This window comes from Vipera berus (assembly GCF_964194415.1).
Source record: "Vipera berus genome assembly, chromosome: 7".
Taxonomy (NCBI): Eukaryota; Metazoa; Chordata; class Lepidosauria; order Squamata; family Viperidae; genus Vipera; species Vipera berus.
Genome location: NC_138209.1, coordinates 11,032,196 through 11,059,894, shown reverse-complemented (window position 1 = coordinate 11,059,894; position 27,699 = coordinate 11,032,196). Strand labels below are relative to the sequence as shown.

General features: G+C 41.8%; 1 protein-coding gene across 1 annotated transcript in view; it reads left to right on the top strand.

Annotated features, from left to right (window-relative positions):
* Positions 1-27,699, top strand: part of LOC308671233 (uncharacterized protein) — a 41,053-nt gene extending 13,354 nt beyond the window's left edge. The window contains exons 4-8 of the mRNA XM_081333333.1: positions 2,383-2,486; positions 13,994-14,083; positions 19,407-19,531; positions 20,808-20,932; positions 23,715-27,699. Of these exons, the coding sequence (XP_081189459.1) occupies positions 2,383-2,486; positions 13,994-14,083; positions 19,407-19,531; positions 20,808-20,932; positions 23,715-23,819 (549 nt within the window). The 3' untranslated portion in view covers positions 23,820-27,699. The remainder of the gene's footprint in view (positions 1-2,382; positions 2,487-13,993; positions 14,084-19,406; positions 19,532-20,807; positions 20,933-23,714) is intronic.

Genomic DNA, 27,699 nt, shown 5'->3' with positions numbered 1-27,699 from the left:
TGACATGTTGGTATTTAGTTGATATTTCTATCAACTTACACCCACCCAGTTTGTGTACAGAATTTTCCTAATGAAATGTGTTTTATGTAGACTTTCTCTAGGTTGACCTCTTTTTTCATCAGTGAACTATATTGCCAAATTAGGAAAAGGGTAAAATTCATAACGATAACTTTTGACCTGTGCGTAGGTGTGAAAATTCATAAACCAGTCAATTGGCATACACGTACTAAAGAAAAACCAAAAGAACTTTCTTCCTCACCGCTAAAAGATTAAATATCTCTGCGCAAATCAAAGTTTCCTTTTTTTGGAGTAGGAATTAATTAACTAATTGTTAATTAATTCATTAACAAACTGGAGGAGTCCTTCTAGAACTGTGAAATTCAAGTCTCAGCAGTGATTATCTTGTCTGGGGACTTCTGAAAATCGAAATTTAATTTAATTTAATTTAATAATTTGATTTCTATACCGCCCTTCTCCCGAAGGACTCAGGGCGGTGAACAGGGCAATACACAATAAAAATATTATACAAAAATTAAAAAATCATTAAACATTATGCCCTAAAAATTAATACATATTACAATTAAAACTATTTATAAAAACCCAACCCCATCCCATCAGACCAGGCCAGCTTGTTCGAAAAAGAAAGTTTTGAGATCGCGCCGGAAGGAGCGAAGGTCGGGGGCCATCCGGAGCTCAACCGGTAAGCTGTTCCAAAGGTCTGGCGCGCCCACAGAGAACGCTCTCCCCCTGGGGGTCACCAATCGGCATTCTTTGATCGGTGGCACCCTGAGGAGGCCCTCTCTGTGGGAGCGCACTGGACGGAGGGAAGTTGACGCCGGCCGCAGGTGTTGCCGTAGGTAATCCGGACCCATGCCATGAAGGGCTTTGTAAGTCATAACTAACACCTTGAACCTCACCCGGAGAGCAACCGGTAGCCAATGCAGCTCGCGGAGCAAAGGTGTAACATGGGAGTATCGGGAAACTCCCAAGACAACTCGCGCGGCTGCATTCTGCACCAGCTGGAGTCTCCGGGTGGACCTCAAGGGCAGCCCCATGTAGAGAGCATTACAGTAGTCTAGACGAGAGGTCACGAGCGCATGAGTGACTGTGCGCAAGGCATCCCGGTCTAGATAGGGCCGCAACTGGCGCACCAGGCGAACCTGGGCAAAGGCCCCCCTAGTCACAGCTCCAATATGCTCTTCCAAAGAGAGCTGTGAATCTAGAAGGACCCCCAAGTTGCGGGCCCTATCTACGGGGGGTAATAGCTCACCCCCCATGGCCAATGATGGGATAATCGGAATTTCCCGGGATGCCGGCACGAACAGCCACTCAGTCTTGTCAGGGTTGAGTCGAAGCCTGTTCCTCCCCATCCAGACCCGGACCGCCTCCAGGCAACGGGACATCACGTCGAGGGCATCGCTGGGGTGGTTTGGGGTAGAAATAAAAAGTTGGGTATCATCAGAAATCCATATATCTAGATCAGGGGTCACAACCTCCCAAGGATATCTCCAGTGTGAGTTCCTTGTGGGCATGGAAAACAGCTGCTAAAAACCAGTTGCCTAGAAATGTAATAAATGCAATGTGCTTTGAGGTGTGAACCACCTTTGTTTATTTAGTATTTCTTTCATCTAAACTCTTTGGAATCAATCCTGTACCAAATTTCAGCACCATTTTCAACATCATGAAGAAAACCTCACCTAAATAAATATGAAACCACCACAGCCAGAAGAACAAGAAGCAAGATCTTGTAGGAAAGTGGCTTGTGTACACACCTGATATGGGTATAGCAGTGTACTACGATGTCTAGGATTTTAATTTTGCTGGAGTTTATGTCTGGGAAAGGCGATATCTTGAAGGAACATTAATTTGGCTCTTTTATGACTCATGGACTTCAACTCCGGACCGCCCCCGATCTGCGTTCATTTCGCCGGGACCTGAAAACCTGGCTTTTCGATCTATCAGGCCTGGACTGAAGGGGTTTTAGCTTTTTAAATATTGTTTTAATTGTTGGGCTTAATTAATTTAATTTATTTTAATTTTATATTATCTTTTATATTGTATTTTATGCTGCCCTGTAAACCACCCTGAGTCCTTCGGGAATAGGGCGGTATAGAAATCTAAATAAATAAATAAATAAATAAATAAATAAATAAATAAATAAATAAATAAATAAATAAATAAATAAATAAATAAACTTCCAGAATTCCTGAGCCAAGGTTGCCTACCCCTGATCTAGATGATAAGCAGTCGGAAAAGGGTGTTTCACAGACTGAAATATTTACGCATGACATATTTGGCATGTGAACGGCTTGTTTGTTTATAATGTGACTCGTGGACTTGCCAAAGAATCGTTGCGCTGTAAACCTGTTTTTCTGCTTACAGGGATCCCTCCTTGGTGACTTTTTTGCAACAGCGTGTTGCCCTCTTTGTAGTGTTTGCCAACTCAAGAGAGACATCAATCAACGAAAAGACAGGGGAATCTTCTAGGAAGGTTTGTTCTCTTCATTGGACATAATGTGTGAAGCCTCAGGCATGCAATCAGAGAAGCTAGGGCAGAACTGCAGTAGGATACAAAACTGGCGCCAGTGCTTGAATGGAAGCGCAAACTCGTAGGATCCAAAAATATCAGAGGACCTCTTTTTTCCCCAGACTTCCATTACAGAGAAGTACAGCGCAGTAGTCCTCGACTTATGGCCACAACTGAACCCCAAATTTCCATTGCTAAGCAAGACAAGTTGCTAAGTGAGCTATGCTCCATTTTACAACCTTACCACAGCTGTTAAGTGAATCGGTGCTGTGGTTAAATTAGCAACACGGTTGTCAAGTGAATCTGGCTTCCTTCCTTGACGTTGCTTGTCGGGAAGTCACAAAAGGGGATCACATGACTCTGGGACACCGCAACCCCCAGAAATACAGGCCAGTTGCCGAGTGCCCAACTTTTGATCATGTGGCCACGGGGATGCTGCAATGGTCACAAGAATGAAAAAAGGCCATAAGCAGTGGTGGGATTCAGCCAGTTCGCACCACTTCGGCAGAAACAGTAGCTAATTTTTTGTTGGAAGGCTGGAAGGCTGAGTCAGCTTTGAGCTGGTCAGAATCAAATTCTTGGCAGTGAGCAGTGCCGAGAATACTGCATTCTAACCAGTGGTGGGATTCAACTGGTTCGCACCACTTCGGCAAAATGGGTAGCTAATTTTTTTGTGGCCCAGGCCCAGAATGGACTTCCAGAAGCAGCATCCACACAGAGAACCGGTTGTCCACATATTTGAATCCCACCACTGGCCATAAGTCATTTTTCTCAGTGCCATCATAGCTTGATATGGTCACTAAATGAATGGTTATAAGTTCGAGGACTACCTGTACGGCATAAAAGAGAAGGGAGGAAAAGGTTTTGCTGCCAAAGGAAGGATTTTTCGTTACTGTAGTTAACTGGAAGTGTGCAAAAGTAGAAACCCACGGATACAAAAAGTTCCTCAGAGATAATTAACGTTCACCATCCTAGGACAGTTGAAGGACCCGGGGAAAAATCTTGGTGGATACAGGTAGTCCTTGACTTACAACCTACACCAAAAAATGAGAAATGGTTGCACTCTTTACCACAAATACAATAAAATAGGCCTCTAAAAGCCTGCCTTCTAACTTTGTATTATAGCTAATCCTCAACATCCCACAAAACTCATCGTTAAGCTGCGTGCTTAAGTGAGACATCCTATTTTACATATTTTACAGCCGTTTTTGCCACGGTTGTTAACTGAGACATCATGAGTTTATGACTTGCAGCTTCCTGCCGGTTTCCCATTACTTGATGGGAACCCTACTGGGAAGGTCATAAAATGAGATTGTGTGACTGCACAACACTACAACTCCCATAAGTGTGAACAGATTACCAAGTGTCCAGATTGCGATCACTTGCCTGCAGGGATACTGTAATGGTCATAAATGTGAGGACTGGTCATAAGCCCCTTTTTTCAGCACCGTTGTAACGTCAAACAGACCCTAAATGAAGAGTCAGAAGTCAAGGACATCCTGTGGTTAGATATGCTAATATTGGGATAGAGAGTACAATATTGAAGGCAAAATAGGGTAAAAAAAGGTTAAAAAAATAGACAATTTCCCCGTGCCCTCCCCCCCGACCCCCACCCCCGAAATAAAAGAATTAGAAATGTTTGACTTTTTCTGAATTTTCTCTTTTCTGTTTCAGGTTTGGTTGTATTCAGCATGTCCTACCATCTCAAATCCATCCTATGCTTCCTGATTATCTTTTATAATCAAACGAAATCATTCTTTGAAATGATTCCCAGTAAACGCGTTCTCTGGAAGATCATACACCAGGCACAAAATAATACAGCATTTTAAAGAAAGATAATGTGTGCAGTTTTCTTAGACTAAATCTGACACTGTTTACTCACCCTCAATAAATATGCTGTCTGATAACAAATCTGTATACTACCCCTGTTTCAATTGAATACAATGGTTGGACTCCAAGGAAACTGGGGGCGAAGTGCAATAGATTTTATATACCTTACAGCAATTATTGGATGCTATTGTCTCAATTAGGGTGAAGTGAAAGCAGCTTTGAAGAAGGAAAGAAGGAGTTATTACTGGATTTTTGTGCCATATTTAGATGAAAGTGGTAAAGACTCACAGTTGCCTTCACATCCATTTTAATGCCAAGCAGAAGCAGTTTTTTATATGTGCTTTCTGGTTAGGTACAGATAGTCCTCAACTTAAGACCACAGATTGAGCCCAAAATTTCTGTTGCTAAGCGAGACATTTGTTAAGGGAGTTTTGCTCCATTTTATGACCTTTCTTGACACTGTTGTTAAGTGAATCATTGCAGTTGTTAAGTCAGTAACGTGGTTGTTAATGGAATCTGGCTTCCCTACTGACTTTGCCTGTCAGAAGTCGCAAAAGCGGATCACGCAATCCCAAGACATGGCAATTGTCATAAATATGAACCAGTTGCCAAGTATATGAATTTTGATCACATGACTCCCTCTTCTTTGTGGCAGCCCCTCAAATACTGGAATACTGCTATCATGTCACTCCTATTTCTTCTTTTGTTTAGACTAGCCCAGGGGTAGGCAACCTTGGCTCTTTTATGACTCGTGGACTTCAACTCCCAGAATTCCTGAGCCAGCATGGCTCAGCTTGGAAACCTCTCCCTTTCCCCTCAGCATGGCTGGCTCAGGAATTCTGGGAGTTGAAGTCTACGAGTCATAAAAGAGCCAAGGTTGCCTACCCCTGGACTAGCCAAACCCAAGTCCTGCAGCCGTTCTTTGTATGTTTTAGTCTCCAGGCCTTTGATCATATCAGTTGCTCTTTGAATTTTTTCCAAACTCTCAACATCTTTTTTGTGATATGATGACCAAAATTGGCTGCAGTATTCCAGGTATATTTTATGATATAAAGTAGAAGAAATGAGCAATTGTCCAAAATCTCAGGAAAACAATAAATAATAAATAATAGACGAGGATCACTTTAGAAAAAAAGCTACTTCCAGTGTTTGGAGGAATGTCTAAGGCAGGACATTAGTACATGCACAATAGTAAACACTGGTTATATTTAGCAGAGCATGATTTCAAAATGAGCATGCCAAACATATGAAAACTCCCAAACTGCATATTACTACAACTAATAATAATGTTACTATTGCTAGTTTTGTGATAGGTACAGATAGTATTGAAGGGACGCGGTGGCTCAGTGGGTTAGGACGCTGAGCTTGTCGATCAGAAGGTCGGCAGTTTGGCGGGTCGAATCCCGAGTGCCGCGTAACAGAGAGGCCACCTGTTACTCGTCCCAGCTTCTGCCAACCTAGCAGTTTGAAAGCACGTAAAAATGCAAGTAGAAAAATAGGGACCACTACGGTGGGAAGGTAACAGCGTTCCGTGCGCCTTTGGTGTCTAGTCATGCCAGCCACACAACCACGGAGATATCCTCGGACAAGCGCTGGCTCTTTGGCTTTGGAACGGAGATGAGCACCGGCCCCTAGAGTCGGAAACGACTAGCATGTATGTGTGGGGGAACCTTTACCTTTACCTTACAGATAGTATGATAACTCAGTCACAATGTATGGAATTATATCAGACATCCTTCAAACAGATTAGCAGATAGCATTGATATACTATAAAGCTCATGCATGTTCACCAAAGACATATTCTAAGCCAGTTCTTCCCAAATGTTTTCATTCATTACTTAAAACTGTTTATCAGAGATTCCTTTTTACTGAAAGTAGGTAAAACACTTTAAGTCAATATAAATGTCCCTGTTGTGATTGGGCAATGGGATTTTGTGTGTCACTATCCAAAGAAAACCCACTTTTATCCAATTCTGTGTAATTTACTCAGGTCTGAGAAGCATATTTGACCGTGTAAACACTATGAAGTCCTGCATCCCAGTGGCAGCTCAAACAGTTCAAACATAAACCTGCTCGACATAACTGATATATTTGCCCACAACTCTAAAAAGACATACTGCAAGGATTGAAGCTGTGAAGGTCATCAGATAAAGCCATCTCTTAAACAGAGGGAGATATTGTCAAGACTAGGAAATAGGTAACTGCACAGCTGATGACTCAGTGGTATGAGGAGGACCCAGGATTGAAATGTTGGGATTAATACATAGAAAAGGCAGGATCCTTATGTGTCTTTAGATGGGTGACCTCTCGTACAGTATGTATGGTTGCTAAATATCTGCATTAGACCTAATAGTTTAATATTCTTGTCTGCTTTGGTGTGCAAAGCATAGAACATAGAGTCATAGAATTGGAAGGGACCTTGGAGGTCTTCTAGTCCAGCCCTCTGCTTGTATTTCAACTCCCTAGTTGTATTTCAGACCAATGGTTGTCCAGTCTCTTTTTGAAAGCCTCCAGTGATGGAGCACCCACAATGTCTGAAGGCAAGTTATTTCATTGGTTAATTGCTTTCTCTGTTAGGAAATTTCTCCTTAGTTCTAGGTTGCTCCTCTCCTTGGTTAGTTTCCAACTATTGTTCCTTGTCTTGACTTTTGGTGAATTAAGCAGAGAATCTAATTTCCATACATGTAAAAAACAAAAGTTTCACATCTATTCATACACTGATAATCTGCCTGGAAGAAAGATGAAGCAATGTAACATCTCTTTTTCTCCTGATGATCAAATTTCTGATAACGGTTCCCACTCAACGGTTCCTACTCAGTTCCCATTAGCAATAGGAAAGCACTAATTTTCTTCTTTATTTTCAGGAAATGAGAATACTCATAGGTTAAGGGGATCCTCTTATGTATTAGCATTCTAGAAAGGATGGGTTTGCAAGATTTGAGGTGAAGCCTTTGAGATAGAAATATGATTCAATCAAGTGGGGAGAAAAATATGTGTATATGGAAGAATTCAGAACAAATATATTGAATTACACTGGATTTCAGAAGAGGAACCGCTGAACGTTAAAGGTATTTGTTTAAAAAAAAAGGAAGTTGGAATCAAGGGAGATAAATATCTCCAGAACCATTGGTGGAATAAATACCACAGCTCAGAAGGTTTTCTTGAAGTAAAAGAGGATGCCATCATAGTTAGCAATAATGAATATTGTAATGTATTGGGCTTCCTTGTTAACACCACGTGGTAACGGCTGGTAGGCTGCTTGAGCAGGGAGCTAGCTAATGGCTCCCAGCATCTCAGACAACCTGTCTCCAGCGCTGCTATTGGTTGCCTCTAGGGCGGCAATAGGTTGCTTCAAACCTATTGGCCGCCGCCTAGGGGCCAGGGTATAAATTGCTGCATCTGCAGCCCTGTTCTCTAGTTCAGATCCTGCAAGCAATAAACCATGATCTTGGCTGAACTCACTCTCCTCGTCTTCATTCCTGCGCAACGAACCCAGTACACAACAAATATATTAATAACAGATGCTTCCAAAATTGAAACATAAGTCCAAATGAATAAAATGAATTACAGAAAGAACACAATTTTCAAAGCAAGGAGAAATAGAAATCAAAAAATTCATGAGCTCATGAGCATTCTTGTAAGAAAAATCTGACACTTTGATCTTCTAAAAAAATATATGTAATATACTCTCTGTCCCTGTCATGCCTCCAGCATAGAGTTTGTGTATTGTATTTGTATTGCTGATGTTGTTCTTTAATATGTATTGATCTCCATCTGGTGGCCAAAAACAAATCTTTCATTGTTTGGAAAGTTGATTTTGGTGGTGTTTGAGCACACATCCTCCCATCCTTTCTGGAAAAAAGGTGCACCGTGAAGAGCCAGATTCCATTTTGTAGCATTCTGAGGTAACAGAAGTATCTAGAAGATTCCAGCTTAGTCCGTGACAAAATCTATAACCCATATATGGCATCGCTATTTCACCTCATCCTATTGTCTGTGGAGATTCTCAATCATCCAGGTCATGGGCGTCCTAAAAATGCTTCTTCAGGAGGCAACTGGATTTTATTTTTTTCTTTGAAGACGTTTCACTTCTCATCCAAGAAGCTTCTTCAGCTCTGACTGCATGGTGGGGAATGGAAGGATTTATATTCCTTGCAGGCAGCTGGTCATTTGCCTACTTTTAGAGAGTCGTTGAGGCCACTTGGAGTTTTACCTGTGTCCTCAGGGTACCACCTGAGTAGTGCAAATGTGTGGGGAGCCTTCTTGGCTGCAGGATGGTTTTTTTCTTCCCTGTGTCCCTTCATTGTTGAAGAAAGGCACAAGCTGTTGGGGATGAGTCTGTGTTGCCTGCACCATTTGCACTTCAGTTTGAGATGCAGACAACACAGGAAAATGCTAGGAAGATTTTTTTTTTTTTGTAAAGGTCTGTCTTCAAAAAGCAGGAACCCACTTCAGTATTTTCAATCTCCAGGTACTTTTCTTTAACATGAACATCTAATTACTTTGCTGGGAAACAGCACAGGTTTCCGGTTGTTATGCTGAAATATCTCTGTAATTATCCTTTGATCTGACACACTCCACAGCTGCTTCCAAGACCTTGGTTAAGTGGCAACTGTGTCACTGAATGCACCTCTCCGTAATATAACAAGCTAATAGGACCTAAATAGGAAGCCTCGAAAATTTGGGAGCTCCCTTGAAAAACAAAACGGATGGTAATCTGATAATTAATTTTCACTTTTCCAAATCAGAAGATGGTGACAAGAAAGGGCTCCTAGCAGAAGAAGATCCTAACTCCTCAAAAGCATTATCACAGGTCAGAAAGAGAGTTTATTTCTTTGATTTTTCTAATCTGATTTAGTTGCCAAAGATGGACTGATGCAAAATGCAGATGGTGCTGAGAATTAGAGCAGGGGTCCCCAACCTACGGTCCGTGGACTGGCACCGGGCTGCAGTATGCCATCAACCGGTCTGCACAAACAAGCAAAGCCCCATCCGTGAGATGCAGGCAGCACACAAAACCACGCACTCTCTGGTACGTGGAAAAACCTCTCTCCACGGAACTGGTCCCTGGTGCCCAGAAGGTTGGGGACCTCTGAATTAGAGGACAGAATACAAGAAAACGATCTGGCAAATAATAATGGCCCAGATTAAAATGATAAAGGTGGTTTCATGGATAATACAATATTGTATTTTTAATGCTAATCATTTCGGAATGAACCTTAGTATGACTTGCTTTAAAATCCCGTTAGCTTTGGATCACGTCTGTGTTGTAGGCTATTGTTTTCAGTAAATCTTGAAAATAGGTCTTCATAGCATAGCAGGGAACTTCATAAAAACTTGTAGCAGTGTGCTATAGAACTCAATATTTACTTGTTTTTCTGACTCAGATTGAGTGAATACCAATTCTCCAGGTATTGTCTTCCTTTACTATCCTTCATGATCACTCCCTCTGATTATGACATATGAGCAGCACATATTTCTTAAATTTCTAAGATTTGGAGGAGTTACAAAGCCAGACCTATTTATGGGCAAGACAGCCTTTTTAATAGGTGTTTATGGAGATTCTCAGTCATCCAGGTTATAGTTGTCCCAAACATGCTTTTTCATGAGGCAACTGGACTTTCTTGCATTTCCTTTGGAGAAGTTTTGCTTCTCATCCAAGAAGCTTTTTAGCTCTCTTCTGAACAAGCTTCTTGGATGAGAAGCAAAACATCTTCAAAAGAAAATACAAGAAACTCCAGTTGCATCATCATCATCATCATCATAATGATATTGATATTGATAATCAGGGCTTTTTTTTCTCATAGAACGCTCAGAACGGAGTTCCGGCATCTTTTTTGGATGGAACCTTGTAGGGCAGGCAAGGCGGGTTGTATGACATGTGTGAGTTCCGGCACCTTTTTCTTTTACAAAAAAAGCACTGGTGATAATAATGATAAAGTTGGAAGGGACCGTAAAATAAATGGGAAAATCCCTTTGGAGGAAAATTCCACTTAGGGTTAGGGTTAGGTCACCATGAACTCATACAGGAAAATGGCTTTGCCAACAAACCCGGAATGATTGGGTATGGTTAGGAGGGCACTTACCTTTCTAGGCTGCCCTATCTACGTTTCCTGGTAAAATACATGGGAAACTCCCTTTGGAGGAAAATTCCACTTAGGGTTAGGGTTAGGTCACCATGAACTCATACGGGAAAATGGACATCGCCAACAAACTCGGAGTGCTTGAGTATGGTTAGGAGGGCACTTAACTTTCTAGGCTGCCCTATCTATGTTTCCTGGTAAAATACATAGGAAAATCCCTTTGGAGGAAAATTCCACTTAGGGTTAGGGTTAGGTCACCATAAACTCATACGGGAAAATGGACATCGCCAACAAACTCGGAGTGCTTGGGTATGGTTAGGAGGGCACTTACCTTTCTAGGCTGCCCTATCTACGTTTCCTGGTAAAATACATGGGAAAATCCCTTTGGAGGAAAATTCAATTTAGGGTTAGGGTTAGGTCACCATGAACCCATACAGCAAAATGGACATCACCAACAAACTCAGAGTGCTTGGGTATGGTTAGGAGGGCACTTACCTTTCTAGGCTGCTCTATCTACCTTTCCTGGTAAAATACATTAGAAAATCCCTTTGGAGGAAAATTCCACTTAGGGTTAGGGTTAGGTCACCATAAACTCATACGGGAAAATGGACATCGCCAACAAACTCGGAGTGCTTGAGTATGGTTAGGAGGGCACTTACTTTTCTAGGCTGCCCTATCTACATTTCCTGGTAAAATACATGGGAAAATCCCTTTGGAGGAAAATTCCACTAAGGGTCAGGGTTAGGTCACCATGAACTCATACAGCAAAATGTACTTAGCAAACAAACCCGGAGTGCTTGGGTATGGTTAGGCGACCACCAGCCCTGTGGACCAGTCCTAGGACCTATGAAGGAGCAGGATGAGGCAACGAGAGGCCCAAGCCCTGAAGATTTCCCAAAGATGGCTAACGTCGGAAAGGTTGAGGAGTTTGATATCACTCACCTGGAAAGATGGGCGTTGTATATCTCGAGGGTTGAAAACTATCTCCGTGCAAACTAAGTCGCCAAAGATGGCCTGAAGACCACAATGCTCCTTTGTGTCTGCGGGCCTGCAACCTTCAATATCATGGAGAACTTGGTTGCTCCGGTGCAGCTGGAGTCTGTTACATACACCGACCTGAAGAAACGGCTCGGCGACCATTTCCAGCCCAAGTTATCAGTGATAGCTTGGAGGCACACCTTCGAACAAAGAGTTCAGCAGCCTGGAGAAACGGCAACAGAATTCATCGCGGCATTGAGACAAGCTTCGTGCCTGTGCCAATTTTCAGACTTAGAAGAAAGGCTTCGAGACCGACTTGTCTGTAGACTTTGGATCAGACAGCTGCAGCAGAAACTCTTTGCGAAAGAGACTGTCTCACTCCAGGAAGCCTTGAAAGAGATCATGGTGGATGAAGCCGCTGGCGGAACCCTGAAAGTCATGCGGCCCGCCAAAACACTCAGCACGAGGAGACCGTCCACCACGAGGACGCCAATCTCCCAGAAGACGTCGACTGCAACCATGAAGTTGACAAGATCGAACGGCACAACTACAAAGAACCAAGGAGTACTTACAAGGCAGTTTCCTTTCCTAGGTGTCCAGGGTGTGACGGCTGCACCCAACATGTGGATTGCAGGTTCCAGACAGTCACGTGTCAGGCCTGTGGGAACACTGGCCACATTGCTTCAGTCTGTAGAGGTCGACAGACGGACCGCCAATCAGACATTCTGATCAGAAGAGGTACTGGGGCCCTGGGGCAGCTTAGTGTAGGGTTTTGCTCCAGCCGTCGGAGTGTTTGCCACATGGGAGCTTGCCGTCCTCTTAAGCCCAAATTGCGAATTCAAGTCGAGCTGCAAGGCGTCCCTTGCAGGATGGAACTGGACACTGGTTCAGCCGTGTCCATCATTTCCCTCGAAACCTTCCGTTTCATCTGCAACTGCAGCAAAAGGTGGGCCAAGCTTAGGCCATCCGACATCATCCTGACTGACTTCCAAAACTCTCAAGTTGCCGTCAAAGGCGAGGCCACATTGGCTGTCAAGTTCAAGGGGTTTTCAGGGCCCCTGGATGTGATTGTGGTGGAGGGCCAGCGAACAAGCTTAATTGGGCTTGATTGGTTTGATGCTCTGGGCATCCAGGTCACCAGAATCCACTGGACACAAGCAGCGAACTTGGTGTCAGTATGCGAGGAGTTCGCGGACGTTTTTGACACTAGCCTAGGAACATACAAGGGCCCTCCGATAGCCTTTAAACTTGATCCTCCCATAATGTCTATCAGGATCAAACCTCGCAGAGTGCCATAAGATTGATGCAGAGCTGGATAAGCTAGTGAACCAGGGGGTACTACAGCCCGTAGAGGGGGGTGAATGGGAAACCCCAATTGTCATGCCACTTAAGGCCAATGGGGAGGTCAGAATTTGCGCTGCTAACAAGTGCACTATAAATAAGGCACTTAAGCAGCATGCATACCCAGTGCCAGTCATTAACCACATCTTGGCATCGCTGCAAGGGGGTACGGTTTTTGCAAAGTTAGATTTGGCACAGGCTTATCAGCAGTTACCTGTGGATGAGGCCACAGTACCTGCTGAAACCGTTGTAATGCACAGAGGGGCTTTTAAAGTCAAACACCTCCAATTTGGGGTTAGTGTAGCCCCTGGCATTTTTCAAGGAGTTATGGAGCATACGCTCAAGGGCATAAACTTTAAACTTTTTTTAAAAAAGCGTAGCATTGGGGTCCCTTCTACTAAGTTCCTGGGTTTCTGTATCCTCATGCTGAGTGCTTTTGGCGGGCCGCATGGCATTCACGGCCCCGGCGGCAGCTTCGTCCGCCATGATCTCTTTCAAGGCTTCCTGGAGCAAGAGAGTCTGTTTTGCAAAGAGTTTCTGCTGCAGCTCTCTGCTCCAAAGTCCACAGACGAGTCGGTCGCGAAGCCTTTCTACTAAGTCTGAAAATTGGCACAGGCGCAAAGCTTGTCTCAATGCTGCGATGAATTCCATTGCCGTTTCTCCAGGCTGCTGAACTCTTTGTTCGAAGGCATGCCTCCAAGCTATCACCGATATCAGTGGGAGACTGCGAGTTCAGGTTCCACCTGAGCTGGGTGACTTGGCCCAGTCTCTCTCTCTCTCTCTCTTAGCCCAATCCACTTTACAGGGTTGTTGTAATGGGGCAAATAGGAGAAGGAATGTGTGTTGGATATGTTTGCTGCCTTGAATTATTTGTAAAAATAATAACAAAAACCGGGATACAAATAAAATAAAATGGTCAGAGGTGTAGGAAGGGTTAGAAATAGTGAGGGATCTGTTATTTGACTCCCAGCATTTGAAACAGAAAAAAGGCAGAAATATCACAATTGTTTCTAAAGATGGGAGAAGGAGCAATCAATTTAAAGGTAATTTCTAAGAATTTCCAATCCTTATATCTCATGATTTCATTTAAACCAAGTTTCGTTTCTTCTCCTACCATTCTTTCATTTCTTTGTTTTTTTTTCACCACCTGGCTGAAACAAAAGCTACTTCCTTGTTTTTTTAAAAAAGTATCTAGCAAATAATTTCGTAGGGTAATTCCCTTTCAGTTTTAAAGCACAAAAGCAGAAGTCAGCCAGTGGGCAGAAGTTACTACATCTAGGCAAAGAGAGTCGAAAAGAAGGAGAAAAGAAGAAGGAAAAAAAAGGTTTGAATTCTTGCTTTGCTTTAAATCTTTTTGCCTTTTATATTTATTTGCTTTGGCATTCATTCTAAACTGATAAAGTTTTCCAAGTTTTTATCTCCCTGGATCTAATCTGGTTTTTGAAAGACCCTTTTGTGACATTCTGTATTTTATTACAGAATGTATTACAGAATATGAATCCTCATTTTTTAAAAATTTTGGGGGAAATACAAGTGCATGCCTGTTGTTGTTGTTGTTGTTAGCTGTGAAGTCATGTCCGACCCATCGCGACCCCATGGACAATGTTCCTCCAGGCCTTCCTGTCCTCTACCATCTTCTGGACTCCATTTAAGCTCACGCCTACTGCTTCAGTGACTCCATCCAGCCACCTCATTCTCTGTCGTCCCCTTCTTCTCTTGCCCTCAACCTTTCCCAGCATGAGGCTCTTCTCCAGTGAGTCCTTCCTTCTCATTAGGTGGCCAAAGTATTTGAGTTTTAGCTTCAGGATCTAGCCTTCTAAAGAGCAGTCAGGGTTGATCTCCTCTAGGGCTGACCGGTTTGATTGCCTTGCAGTCCAAGGGACTCGCAGGAGTCTTCTCCAGCACCAGAGTTCAAAGGCCTCAATTCTTTGGCACTCAGCCTTTCTTATGGTCCAACTTTCACAGCCATACATTGCAACTGGGAAGACCATAGCCTTGACTATGCACACTTTTGTTGGCAGGGTGATGTCTCTGCTTTTTAGTGTGCCGTCTAGATTTGCCATGGCTTTCCTCCCCAGGAGTAAGCATCTTTTAATTTCTTGGCTACAGTCCCCATCTGCAGTGATCTTGGAGCCCAGCAAAATAAAATCTGTCACTACCTCCATTTCTTCCCCATCTATTTGCCAGGAATTCAGAGGGCCATATGCCATGATCTTGGTTTTCTTAATGTTTAGTTTCAACCCAAGTTTTGCACTCTCCTTCTTCACTCGCAACAAGAGGCTCTTTAGTTCCTCTTCACTTTCTGCCATTAGAGTGGTATCATCTGCATATCTTAGGTTGTTGATATTTCTTCCAGCAATCTTAATTCCAACTTTTGATTCATCTAGCCCTGCCTTTCTCATTATGTGCTCTGCATATAAGTCAAATAGGCAGGGCGACAGTATACAGCCTTGCCGGACTCCTTTCCCAATTTTGAACCAATCAGTGGTTCCGTGTCCAGTTCTCACTGTTGCTTCTTGACCCGCATATAGGTTTCTCAAGAGACAAATAAGATGGTCTGGTACACCCATCTCTTTAATAACTTGCCACAGTTTGTTGTGATCCACACAATCAAAGGCTTTGGCATAATTAATGAAACAGAAGTAGATGTTTTTCTGGAACTCCCTAGCTTTCTCCATGATCCAGTGTATGTTGGCAATTTGATCTCTAGTTCCTCTGCCTCTTCAAAATCCTGCCTGTACTTCTGGTAGTTCTTGATCCACATACTGCTGGAGTCTAGCTTGTAGGATTTTAAGCATAACTTTACTAGCATGTGAAATGAGTGCAATGGTGCGATAGTTTGAACATTCTTTGGCATTGGAATGTAAACTGATCTTTTCCAATCCTTTGGCCACTGTTGAATTTTCCAAATTTGTTGGCAAATTGAGTATACTGCATTGTCTTTTAAGATTTTGAATAGCTCAGCTGGAATACTGTCACCTCCACTAGCTTTGTTGTTGTTCAGCTTTTCTAAGGTCCACTTCACTTCACATTCTAGGATGTCTGGCTCAAGGTCAGTGACCACCTCATCGTGGTTATCAGCGACATTAAGCTCGTTCTTATATAGTTCTTCTGTGTAATTTTTCCACCTATTCTTAATCTCTTCTGCCTCTGTTAGGGTGGATACCTAAAGTAACACAAATATAAAGATGATCATTTTTGCAGAGGAAAGCTAAGAAGTAACTAGGATAAATTGTTTCATTTCTAATTCCCCCCTTACATATTCCCAGTGCCTAAGTTTTGAAACGCTTCTTTTTATTTATTGAATATTTATGCTGTCTATTTAAATATCTATACTGTATTTAAAGGGGAGAAACAAGAAGAAAACCCACTTTGTCTATGGCCATATTGCTGCTTCCAATATAGCTGATAAGACACTCTGTACATATTAAACATGCGAAGAACGGCTGCAATTTGGCTAGTCTAAAGGAAAGAAGAAATAAGGGTGACATGATAGCAGTATTCCAGTATTTGAGGGGCTGCCACAAAGAAGAAGGGGTCAAGTTATTCTCCAAAGCACCAGAAGGCAGGGCAAGAAACAATGGTTGGAAACTGACCAAAGAGAGAAGCAACCTGGAATTAAGGAGAAACTTCCTGACAGTGAGGACAATTAACCAGTGGAACAGCTTTGCGTCCAGAAATTGTGGGCGCTCCATCACTGGAGATTTTTAAGAAGAGACTGGATAGTCACTTGTCTGAAATGATATAGGTTCTCCTGATTGAGCAGGGGGCTGGACTAGAAGATCTCCAATGTCCCTTCCATTCTATTCTAAATGATGCTTCCCTCCCTAACAGTTGTCCCTGTAAGACGACTTGTTAATAGCCCAGCATGATGGGCTATCAAAACAAAAACAGAGCATCTCTACTGATGTTTATTTGGGCACTGAATGGTATTTTAATCAAGGTATTTTAATCAAGGTACCTTTGGTCTCTTCTTAGTTATGGGATCGTCATTTGTAAAATGGAGTTTCTTTTTTTTCTAAAGTAAAAGCTTAACATATGTGTTAAAAAGGAGAAATTCTAAAGTGTTAGATAGATAACAGCTGATTGTCAGTTGATACTGCAAGGAAACACAAAGATAAAATGGAGCTTAGGCTAGTTGTGGCCAAGGGGGCTTCTTGGACAGCCGATAGCAGATACCATATAAGGTAGATGTGTATGATAGGATGCTCTGTCAAAAAAAAAAAGAGTGGGGTGAATTTGTGTAAGGGAATAAAAAGCTGATGTACATTTCATTCTAGGTCCACCTTATATGCACCCGTGTTTGCAAATATGCAAATAAATTCTCTGCTGCTTTCAAGTTATTGTCTCGAGTAGTTCCATCTGTGAACTCGCACTGTTTCCAACAGGATCACCTAAGGGCAGGGCAAGAAGTAACAGGTGGAAACTTATCAAGGAGAGAACCAACCTATAAATAAGGAGAAATTTCCTGACTGTGAGAACAGTTAATCAGTGGGATGATTTGCTGCCAGAGGTTGTGAGTGCTCCATCACTGGCGGTTTTGAAGAAGAGATTGGACAACCATTTGTCTGAAATGGTATAGGGTCTCCTGCTTGAACAGGAGATTGGACTAGAAGACCGACAAAGTCCCTACCAACTGTGTTGTTCTGTATCCTGTATCTTACAGAATCAATGGATGACCTCTTGAAATGTCTGTGTACAGGAGAAGCTAAACTAGGTTCGCCTTCAATGATCACCTAAAATAGCTATTCCTGGGTTCCAGAGTTCATAACTGGGTATCTCTGCCTCATAAAACTTCTCCATAGGCTGTGAATCCCCCAGCCTGGCACATTCACTCATTCCTACAGTGGATTCAGAAAGCAGCATTTTCTCACCAAGTTTAGACGCCAAGACACAATTATTCTCGTTCTTAGCATATGAGATATGAACTCTTCTTCTCTCTTAGATAAAAATTTGAAGGGTTAGGAATAGGTTCCGGGGTCATCTATGAAGCTGAACAATGCAAAGTGTAAAGCAAAAGGAAAAAAAAAAGGATGTATTCATTTATCCAACACCTGGATAAATAGCAAGGTTGATTTCCACAGGATATGGAGATGTTCACCAATTCGGATCTTTTAAGGATGACTGGGCGTAGATATGAGAACCAGTTTCATTAGAAATCAGGAAGTTGTGAGTTTCAATCCTGCCTTAAGTATAAAGTCAGTGGGTGTCTCTGGGCCAGTCATTCTCTCTCAGCCCTAGCAAAAAGACAAGGGTAAAACTTCCCAAAAATGTTGCACACAAAAAATGCATGGATTTGTCTTGAAAGCACAAGCAAACAAACAACAAAAGGAAGTCCCAAAGGTGTTTTTCCAAAAGGCAGCTGGATTCTTTTTTGCTGAAAACATTTCATTTCTCATCCAAGAAGCTTCTTTAGTTCAGAGCTGACAAAGCTTCTTAGATGAGAAGCGAAAGGTTTTCAGCAAAAAAGAATCCAGCTGCCTTTTGGAAAAGGACTTTTGGGACAACCATGATCTGGACAATTGAGCATCTTCATAGACAAAGAAAAGCAAGATGTAGGGTAGAAAGTAAATCTATCATATTAGATTGATATCTCTAGACTGTCTTTGTAAAGTAGCATGGTCGCACACAGAGACGGACACTCAGCTGGGTGAGAAGACTTCTTTATTGAGGTCAGGAATGAAGCCGGGGAAAGGGGGTTACCTGGCATACCTTTATACCTGCCCAGGTGAATACCAACCAATGGATTCAAACCTGGACTTCCCGCCAGTGCAAGTGGCCAATAGATTTAAACCCTGGCTTCCCGCCAGAGCTGGCTATAGCCCGGGGCTGTCAAACTCGTTTAAACCAGGCTTTCCCGCCAAATGCGGTTATAGCCTGGAGCTGTCCAGCCCCGCGCCTCCTGCTGTGCTGACAGCCTGTGTATGCTTTAGTCACATACACTACAGTCTTTGACTATCGGCAAGAGGAAAGAGCATTGGATGCTTAATTTGCTTTTAGAAAGTGAGATAAGCCAATGGTTTGCACGCAGCCGCCCGGTTTCAAGATCAGAAAGCCCAGAGACTAGAACAGGGGTCTTCAAACTTGCCCCTTTTACGACTTGTGGACTTCAACTCCCAGAATTCCTCAGCCAGGCTGTTGAAGTCCACAAGTCATTAAAGGGGCAAGTTTGAAGACCCCTGGACTAGAAGGAAGGGAGGAAGAAGCAATTGGTTGAGTGCAGAGGGAACCACTCTTTCAAAATGACAGGGGACAATTGGACATTCAGTATGGCTCTGTCCCAGTTTGAAACGAAGATTCTCACAATACCAATTTGTGTATCTGAAGACTTGGCTCTTTGAGCTCTTTGACCCAGGCTGAGAATTTTAACTGGGGTTTTATTTTCAGGGATAATTTAATCTTTTAATTCTCTTTTAACTTTGTATTTTATATTGATGTGATTTTAAAATGTCCTGTAAACTGCCCTGAGTCCTTCGGGAAAGGGCGGTATATAAATCTAATAAAATCTAAATCTATCTGAAAGACTTCATCCAAGAATCGAGTCTAGCAAACAGATTCCATTCTGTGGAGTTGGGACTGAGACCATGTTCTACCAAGCCTGTTAATTAATCTCTTCTCTTTTGGGTTCTCTTCTTTCTTTTTCTTAGAATATTGCCCAGAATGAATGTTCAGCCAACGGTTGTCACTCAGCCACAGGTGGTGGTGGTGGTCCAGCCCAAAACAAACCTTTGGCAAACGGACTTATGTGACTGCTTTAGCGACTGTGGAGTTTGTAAGTGACCAGGCCAATAATTGAAAGTGAGGGTTCTCAAAGCCTTCTTAGGAAGATTGGGTTGGATATTCTTCCAGACTGGATAGGTTGCAGAAATAAATTATTCTTTATAATCTGAGCAATGGATGTTTTATTGTTGAACAGCCCACTGGATTGGAATTAGGATGGCAAGAGATAAAAGGAGACACGGCTTCTCTTCTATTAAAAATTGTGTAGATGATGGAACTTTACAGTAAAGTTCTACATGTAGGAGATGACAGGCTGAGCCCGAGGGTGGGGTCAAATGTATCACCAGTTTGGAATCACGATGCCCCACAAGAAATCTAAATCCAGGGGCCCCCCCATGAATTCCATTGACTCTTATTTAGCATCAATCTGCCTTGACCATTAGTAGATCAGATTCTTCTGTATAGTATGAAATAAACTCATAGTACTTTTGAACTCTATCGTGGCACCTGGTTTCTTGTACCTGATGCTACAAAACTGAAGAATTATGCTAGAAGATTTTTTAGGAAAACAATCTGGTGTCCTCTTAATGTTTTGAATTTTAATTTTCATAATGAGGGGTCCTTGCTGTTTTCCAAGCTTGGTTGTTTTCTTGCAGATGTTTCGTTACCCAGATAGGTAATATCATCAATTCTAGGACAGCATCACTGCTATTACTAAAGATATTATCTGCTTGGATAATGAAATATCTGCAAGAAGAAAAAAAAAACCAAGCTCAGAGAGCATCAGGGACACAACAGTTCAAATGTGAGTTACAAATATTCTCTTCTATTGGTAATTATCAGACACAATCAGATCCACGTGCAAAGAGTTCAATTGACTATTTCATTACTCAAGCCTGTAACATAGGACACTTCTCAGATTGGTGGTTTGCACCTGGGTCAGACTAGATAAGGTTAAACAGCATTCAAGGGAGGTCAGACTTCACCCTTTTATGCCCACATAGGGATTCCAGACTAGTTCCCTGTTTGATTCCTCTCCCTGGCTCAGCCAGTCTCTCTTCAACAATAATTTTCTTAATTCTATTTCATAATAGTTGGGAACATCAGCATACAGACAAATGCAATGGGGTGTTCTTTTAATTTAATGTGGCTTGTACATTAGCTTTTTCAGTCCTCCCCTCTGCTAGATAATATTTTAACTAGCATTTGCAATTGCAGTTTTAATGTTGCAGTAATAGCATCATTTGCATTTTCTGGATGATGAATCTTATGTCATTCAACGCTTTGCCAAAATCATTTTTACAAAGGCTTTTCCTCCCTCCCTCTAGGTTTCTGTGGAATGTTCTGCTTCCCTTGTTTGGCATGCCAAGTTGCTACAGCTATGAATGAATGTTGTTGCTGCGGAGCAACTGTGACCATGCGGGCTGTGTACAGGACAAAATACAGTATCCCTGTAAGTACATGATGGCTGGCTGTGGAATTCTGGGAGTTGAAGTCCACAAGTCTTAAAGTCGCCAAGTTTGAAGATCCCTGGATTAGACAAACTTCGAGTTTATACACTCTAGTTCAAACCAAAAAAATCAAACTAGAATCTTGAGAAGTACTCGTGAAATTGGAGAGAAATACCAGCTCAGAAAAGGACCGGGACAACTCCTTGCTGCCCACTCGCTGCGGGATAACTTGTCATGACCAACTCACCATGAGACAACTTGCCATGAGAAAATTCAACAATTCAATTTCATTATTTAAAATAATTTAAAAAATAATTTAATGTTTGCTATTCACATTTCATTTTGTCCCTCGTTCGGCATCCTTTCTTTAGCGATTCTTTCCATCATTTCTTCCATATTAGTGTCATTCTTGTCCTGTGGCAAATTGGCCATGGCGAGTTGTCTCATGGTGAATTGACTGCAGTGAGTGAGTTGTCTCGTGGTGAGTTGGCCGTGGCAAGTTGGCTGTGGTGACCTGTCCTAGGCCTGCTCAGAAAGGCAGTGCATTCACAATCCAGAAATTTAGGAGGGGGGGGAAACTGACCTGGAAATGAACAGATAATTCTTTCATTTGTTATCTACAGTAGATCATAATCTTTCAGAATTATAGGAATAAAAATAAAAATGACACTTGTTGCACGCCAAAAATACCGTATTTTTCGGACCATAAGACGCACTTTCCCCCCCCAAAAGTGAGGGGGAAAACGAGGGTGCGTCTTATGGTCCAAAGGTGATCCATATGGCCAGCCCCAACCTCCACAAGTGGAAAGCAAGGGAGAGTGCCAGGAGCACAAATCGGCACGTGCTGAGAAACGCTGATCTCGCACTCCTGCAATCTCCCTCGCTTGGTTTCAGCTTCCCTTGCTACAAGAGAAAGCAGGCTGAAACGGAGCGAGGGAGATTGCCAGGAACGCGATCTCGCACTGCTGCAATCTCCCTCGCTCTGTTTCAGCCTGCTTTCTCTTGTAGCAAGGGAAACTGAAACCGCGCGAGATCGCGTTCCTGGCAATCTCCCTCGCTCCATTTCAGCTTGCTTTCTGCAAGAGAAAGCCGGGCTGCAGGGCCGCATCCGTGGGTACTGCTCTAACACAGAGAGGGAAGGACAAAGAGGGAGAGAAGGAAGGAAGGAAGGGACAATGGGAGAGGGAGGGAGAAAGAGAAATAGAGAGAGAGAAAGAGAAAGAGAAAGAGAAAGAGAGAGAGAGGAGAAAGATAGGGAGGGAGAGAAAGAGGGAGAGAGAGAGAAGGAGAAAGAAAGGGAGAGAAATAGAGGGAGAGAGAGAAAGAGGGAGAGGAAAAGAGAGAGGGAGAGAAAGAAAGGGAGAGAGAGGGAGAAAGAGAGGGAAAGAGAAAAATAGAGGGAGAGAAAGAGGGAGAAATAGAGGGAAAGAGAAAATAGAGAAAGAAGGAGAGGGAGAGAAAGGGAGAGAGAAAAAAAGAGGGAGGGGGAGAGAGGGAGAAAAAGAGAAGGAGAGAGAGAAATTAAATTAGTAACATGATTGTTAAGTGAATCTGGTTTCCCCACTAGCTTTGCTTGTCAGAAGGTTGCAAAAGGCAATCACATGACCCTGGAACAATGTGACCATCATAAATATGAATCAGTTGCCAAGCATCCGAATGTAAATCACATGACCCTGGGAATGCTGCAACGGTCATAAGTGTGAAAATGGTCATAAGTCACTTTTTTCAGTGCTGTCGTAACTTTGAACAGTCACTAAATAAATAATTGTAAGTCGAGGACTACCTGTACTTTATCATTTTTTTTCCTTTTTTGGTGTGTGTGTGTGTGTCACGTTTTTGACACCTTGCTGGGCGACTGGTGGTACTCAGACATTGCCTTGTCCTAAAAGTGGTACAATGGATGAAAAGGTTGAAAAGCCCTGTTTTTAGTATACTGGTACTATTTGGTTCAGAATATTTTTTTTCTTGTTTTCCTGCTCTAAAAACTGGGTGCGTCTTATGGTCAGGTGCGTCTTATGGTCCGAAAAATACGGTAACTATCACATCTACCTGGCCCACGAGGATAGGTAGGCAGAATATGTGACAAGTCCCATCGATTAGGGATTGTCATCTGTGGGTCATGAAAAAAAGACCTTCTTGGTGGTAGCCCCTCTGTGCCCCCCTACCCTCCTATTTTTCTGAAAGGCCCTAAAAACATGTTTTGTCAGTGGGCCTGAGGACCATAAGTAGAAATGGAGCTGATGATGTGGTTAATTTGATTGTGTTGCTGCTGCCACTGGCATTGGGTGAAGTGGATTTTTTAAAATAGGCTTTTATAATGTAATGGATTTCTGTTGTTAAGCGAGACATTTGTTAAGTGAGTTTTGCCCCATGTTACAACCTTCCTTGCTACAGTTGTTAAGTGAATCACTGCGGTTGTTAAGTTAGTAACATGGTTGTTAAGTGAATCTGGCTTCCCCATTGACTTTGCTTGTCAGAAGGTCACAAAAATTGATCACATGACACTGCAGCCGTCATAAATATGAACCAGATGCCAAACATCTGAATTTTGATCACATGAATCATGGGGATACTGCAAAGGTCGCATTTTTGAAAAAACTATCTTAAGTCACATTTTTCAGCGCCATTGTAACTTTGGACAGTCACTAAATGAACTGTTGTAAGTCAAGGACTACCTGTATTTTGCCATCCAACCTAGAGCTAGCTTCTCCTAATTCCATATCTCTACATCATGATTTTATTGAAAAAGTTATTGATTCATTCGGTTTCTTTTCTTTTCAACAGGGATCCATCTGTGGGGATAGCTGCATTGTGGCATGTTGCCCCGTTTGTTCTCTCTGCCAAGTCCGGAGAGATATCAAAAGAAGGCAACAAATGGGGATATTCTAGAAGACTTCACCCTAAGCTCCTTTGGACCTTTACATTTGTCCTTTTTTAAATTAGAATTCTGAGAAGTAAGAAAGAAGTAAAGTAGTTTGTTGGAAGAACCATTATTTAGGGGCACCCTTGCTTTATAATTCTAAGCATATTCTTAACCCAGAAATTAAATTTTAGTGCTGATTCAGAGCTCAAAATCCAAGCACACAAACCTGCTGTTGATGTTCCTGTCCTTGATCTTTGCTTGATCTCCCAATTTCATTTACAATGGAAAACAAAACATTTTTGGTTGCTGCTGCTATTAAACAATTAGGATTTTTTTTTTAAAAAAAAAAGCTCTGCTAGACCTTTGAAGATTTATTGGGGAATCTACCATTCTGCCTTTCCCATTTTAGGGCTAGTGGTGATTTTGGTGTCTACAAGATGTAGTAACTGGAGAAAACAAGGTAAAATTGCAATCTAGAGCCATTGGCATAACTAGCCTACCTGGAAGTTTTTGCTGTCCAGATGTGGGGGACTAGAACTATTATGATTCCCAGCCATCGCAGCTTTGATTTAAAGGAGATATAAAACAACATATATGGAGAGCACCATCTTAAGAAAAACTAGTGCATATGATTCTTTAGCTAGTAAACGGTGTTGTTCTTACTCTCCAAGCTAATGGTATAACCTTTCCCAGTGCTGCTGTGGGAAACTGCCAGTCAAGCTGGAGGGAGGAGTCAAGTGAGGACCTAGCTTGGAATCCTTGAGCAGCGGCAAGCACATAAGCTTGACCTCCCCCAAGATCCATGAAGCCTTAGCTGGCTATTCCCAGGGGAACACAAACAGTCTGGTAAGATTCTTGTAACATAGGAGATAGATGATAAAGTTACTGCCTTTCGTTATTCATTAGTGGTTCCCGTTGGTTACCACCTGACAGCTGGTAGTCTCTGTTCCTTCCCACCACTATGATGAAGTTTCACCTCTCTCAGACTGTCATATCTCATAGTAAAAATAAAGCCCTTTTACTTGAAATTCTTCTCAGGACAATGTTTTCTATACCTCCATTTATCAACATCAGGACACTGAAGTGGTAGGTGGATGTTAGAATCGTATGCTTCAAGAAGTGTCCTCCAAAACCAGATACGAACATAGAGTATGCACTCTCTTGAAGTCATGCCAATGCTTTCATTAAAGAGAGAGAGAGTGGGTATGGGAGATACTTTGGAAGCTAGAGTAGAAAGGCAGAAATGTCTATGGAGATTCTTAGTCACGCAGGTCATGGTGGTCCCGAAGGGGCATTTTTCAAAAGGCACCTGGAAAAACGAAGTCCAGTTGCCTTTTGAAAAAACACCTTTGAGTTAGGACAGAAATCTCAAGTCTATCAAGAAACAACTGACTTGATTTGCCATTTTCTCCTCCCTACTAATTTGACTTTGCAAGCTTGATTGTCTAAAAGTCTATCAATAACATAATCTGATTTTACTCAGGGTCTTTATATGCCTAATATAAAATCCCAACCACTGGGATCTTATACCCAGATGTTATAAGATAGACAAGAAGCACAGTATTTTTATAATACATGAAATATGAAAATATTGGGATGATGTACCCAAATGGAAAAATTTGGATATCCAGATGATTAACATTGAGAAAATCATGACTGATAAGAATGGATTGAATAAAAGGGGAAATTAAGCTTAAAGAAAAATCATGAAAATAGGATGCATGGTGAACTAATGAGATGATGGTTATAAGAATAATATAAGCTGATAAAAAATGTTATACATAGATGATATCACTATTTGTATAAATATGAAAAAAGTCTATATTTAATCATTTATATATTGAAAATATAAAGAACTATATTTGTTTAAGGTTGAAGAAGAAGAATACAAATGGGAGAAGGGAAGATCAAAGAAATATATTGTTAATTAATATACTAATTATGAAATTATCAAATTTAATCATTATTGACTGCTAATTAATTATTATTGCCTTCCCCCCCTTTTTCCCTCTATTTTTCTTTCTCAAATATATAAACCAAGACAACATGCTATACACTAGGCAATGAAGATTGTTATTCTTACAAATCAATAAAATATTTTAAAAAATAAGAAATAAAATCCTAACCACAGCTCATTTACATTGCATCTGTTGCTTTTTCCCCCATCTGTCCTGCCCTTAGATGCACTATGAAACTCACAACAGTAAAAATTATGCGGGCAAAAGTATAAAACATACACCTGAGTCTTTTAGTGACTAGAGGTAGTCTTCAACTTATGACCACAATTGAGCCCAACATTTCTGTTGTTAAGTAAGAGATTTGCTGAGTTTTGTCCCCATTTTACAAACTTTCTTGCCGCAGTTGTTAAGTGAATCATTTCAGTTGATAAGTTAATAATACAGTTGTTAAGTGAATCTGGCTTCCCCATTGATTTTACTTGTCAAAAGGTCGCCAAAGGGGATCACATGACCTTGGGACACAGGAACGGTCATAAGTATGAACCAGTCGCCAAGCATCTGAATTTTGATCACATGATCATGCAGCAAAGGTCGTAAGTGTGAAAAACGGTCGTAAGTCACTTTTTTCAGTGTCGTTGTAACTTTGAATGGTCACTAAATGAACTGTTGTTAGTCGAGGATTACCTATATTTCTTCTCAGAAATACTGCCATTAGTATTTGGGATTTAACCAACATCATTCTGTATGCATTGTAGTCTGTTCCATAAAGCAGCTTATGGTAAAATCAAGGGACAAAAGTAAATTATCCAATAAAGTGATTTCAGCAGCCTTAAATACAAATAATCTGAATGCTTTCTCTTTTTAGCAACTTGGATATTTTAGAACTCTGCATATTTCAGAAATACGTGGACTACAGCCATGTGTGAGAATAATTGATTCATACTTTATACGATGGCCCCAAAGACCATTTTTACCATTAAGTAATATTGCAATTAATTTGGGAGAAAGGCAGTCTGGAAAACATTTCAATTTGCTCAGTTATATTGATTATGCCATTCTGTATGGAGGCGGTGGCTCGGGGGGTTAGGACGCTGAGCTTGTCGATCAGAAGGTCGGCAGTTTGGCGGGTCGAATCCCGAGTGCCGCGTAACAGAGTGAGCGCCTGTTACTCGTCCCAGCTTCTGCCAACCTAGCAGTTCGAAAGCACGTAAAAATGCAAGTAGAAAAATAGGGACCACTACGGTGGGAAGGTAACAGCGTTCCGTGAGCCTTTGGCATATAGTCATGCCGGCCACATGACCACGGAGACGTCCTCGGACAAACGCTGGCTCTTCGGCTTTGAAACGGAGATGAGCACTGGCCCCTAGAGTCGGAAACGACTAGCACGCATGTGCGGGGGAACTTTACCATTTACTATGTAGAATATACCTATAAATTAATAAAAATAGCCTTGTGTTTCTTATGTCATGTTTTTTGTGTTTCAAATGTTATTCTGCTCTACGAAAAAAAGCAGTAGGTATTATTTCTTTAGGCTGTTTTTGTGGTGCAATGGTTATTTTATTAATCTAAGGGCTAAGATTTTCATCTTTATCTATAAAATGGGACAAGACAATATGGACAAATCTTTTTGTACTATAATTCCACAAATGGCATAAATTGATGCAAATGTCACTCTTAGCGTTTCCCCTGATTTTCTATCAACACAATGGAAAGAATGAACAATATGATTCTGTGGGTTTTGTTTTAATTTACTTTGAGTCAATGTGGGTTCCTGGCAGCTGTCTGAACTAGTTCCTGCAGGATTGTTTGTTTGTTTGTTTTTTGCCAACTTTGCAGAAGTGGTTTGCCCTTGCCTCCTTCTTGGGGCTCAGAGAAAGTGACTGTCTCAAGGTCACCCAGCTAGCTTTGTGCCTAAAGCAGGACTAGAATTCACAGTCTCCTGGTTTCT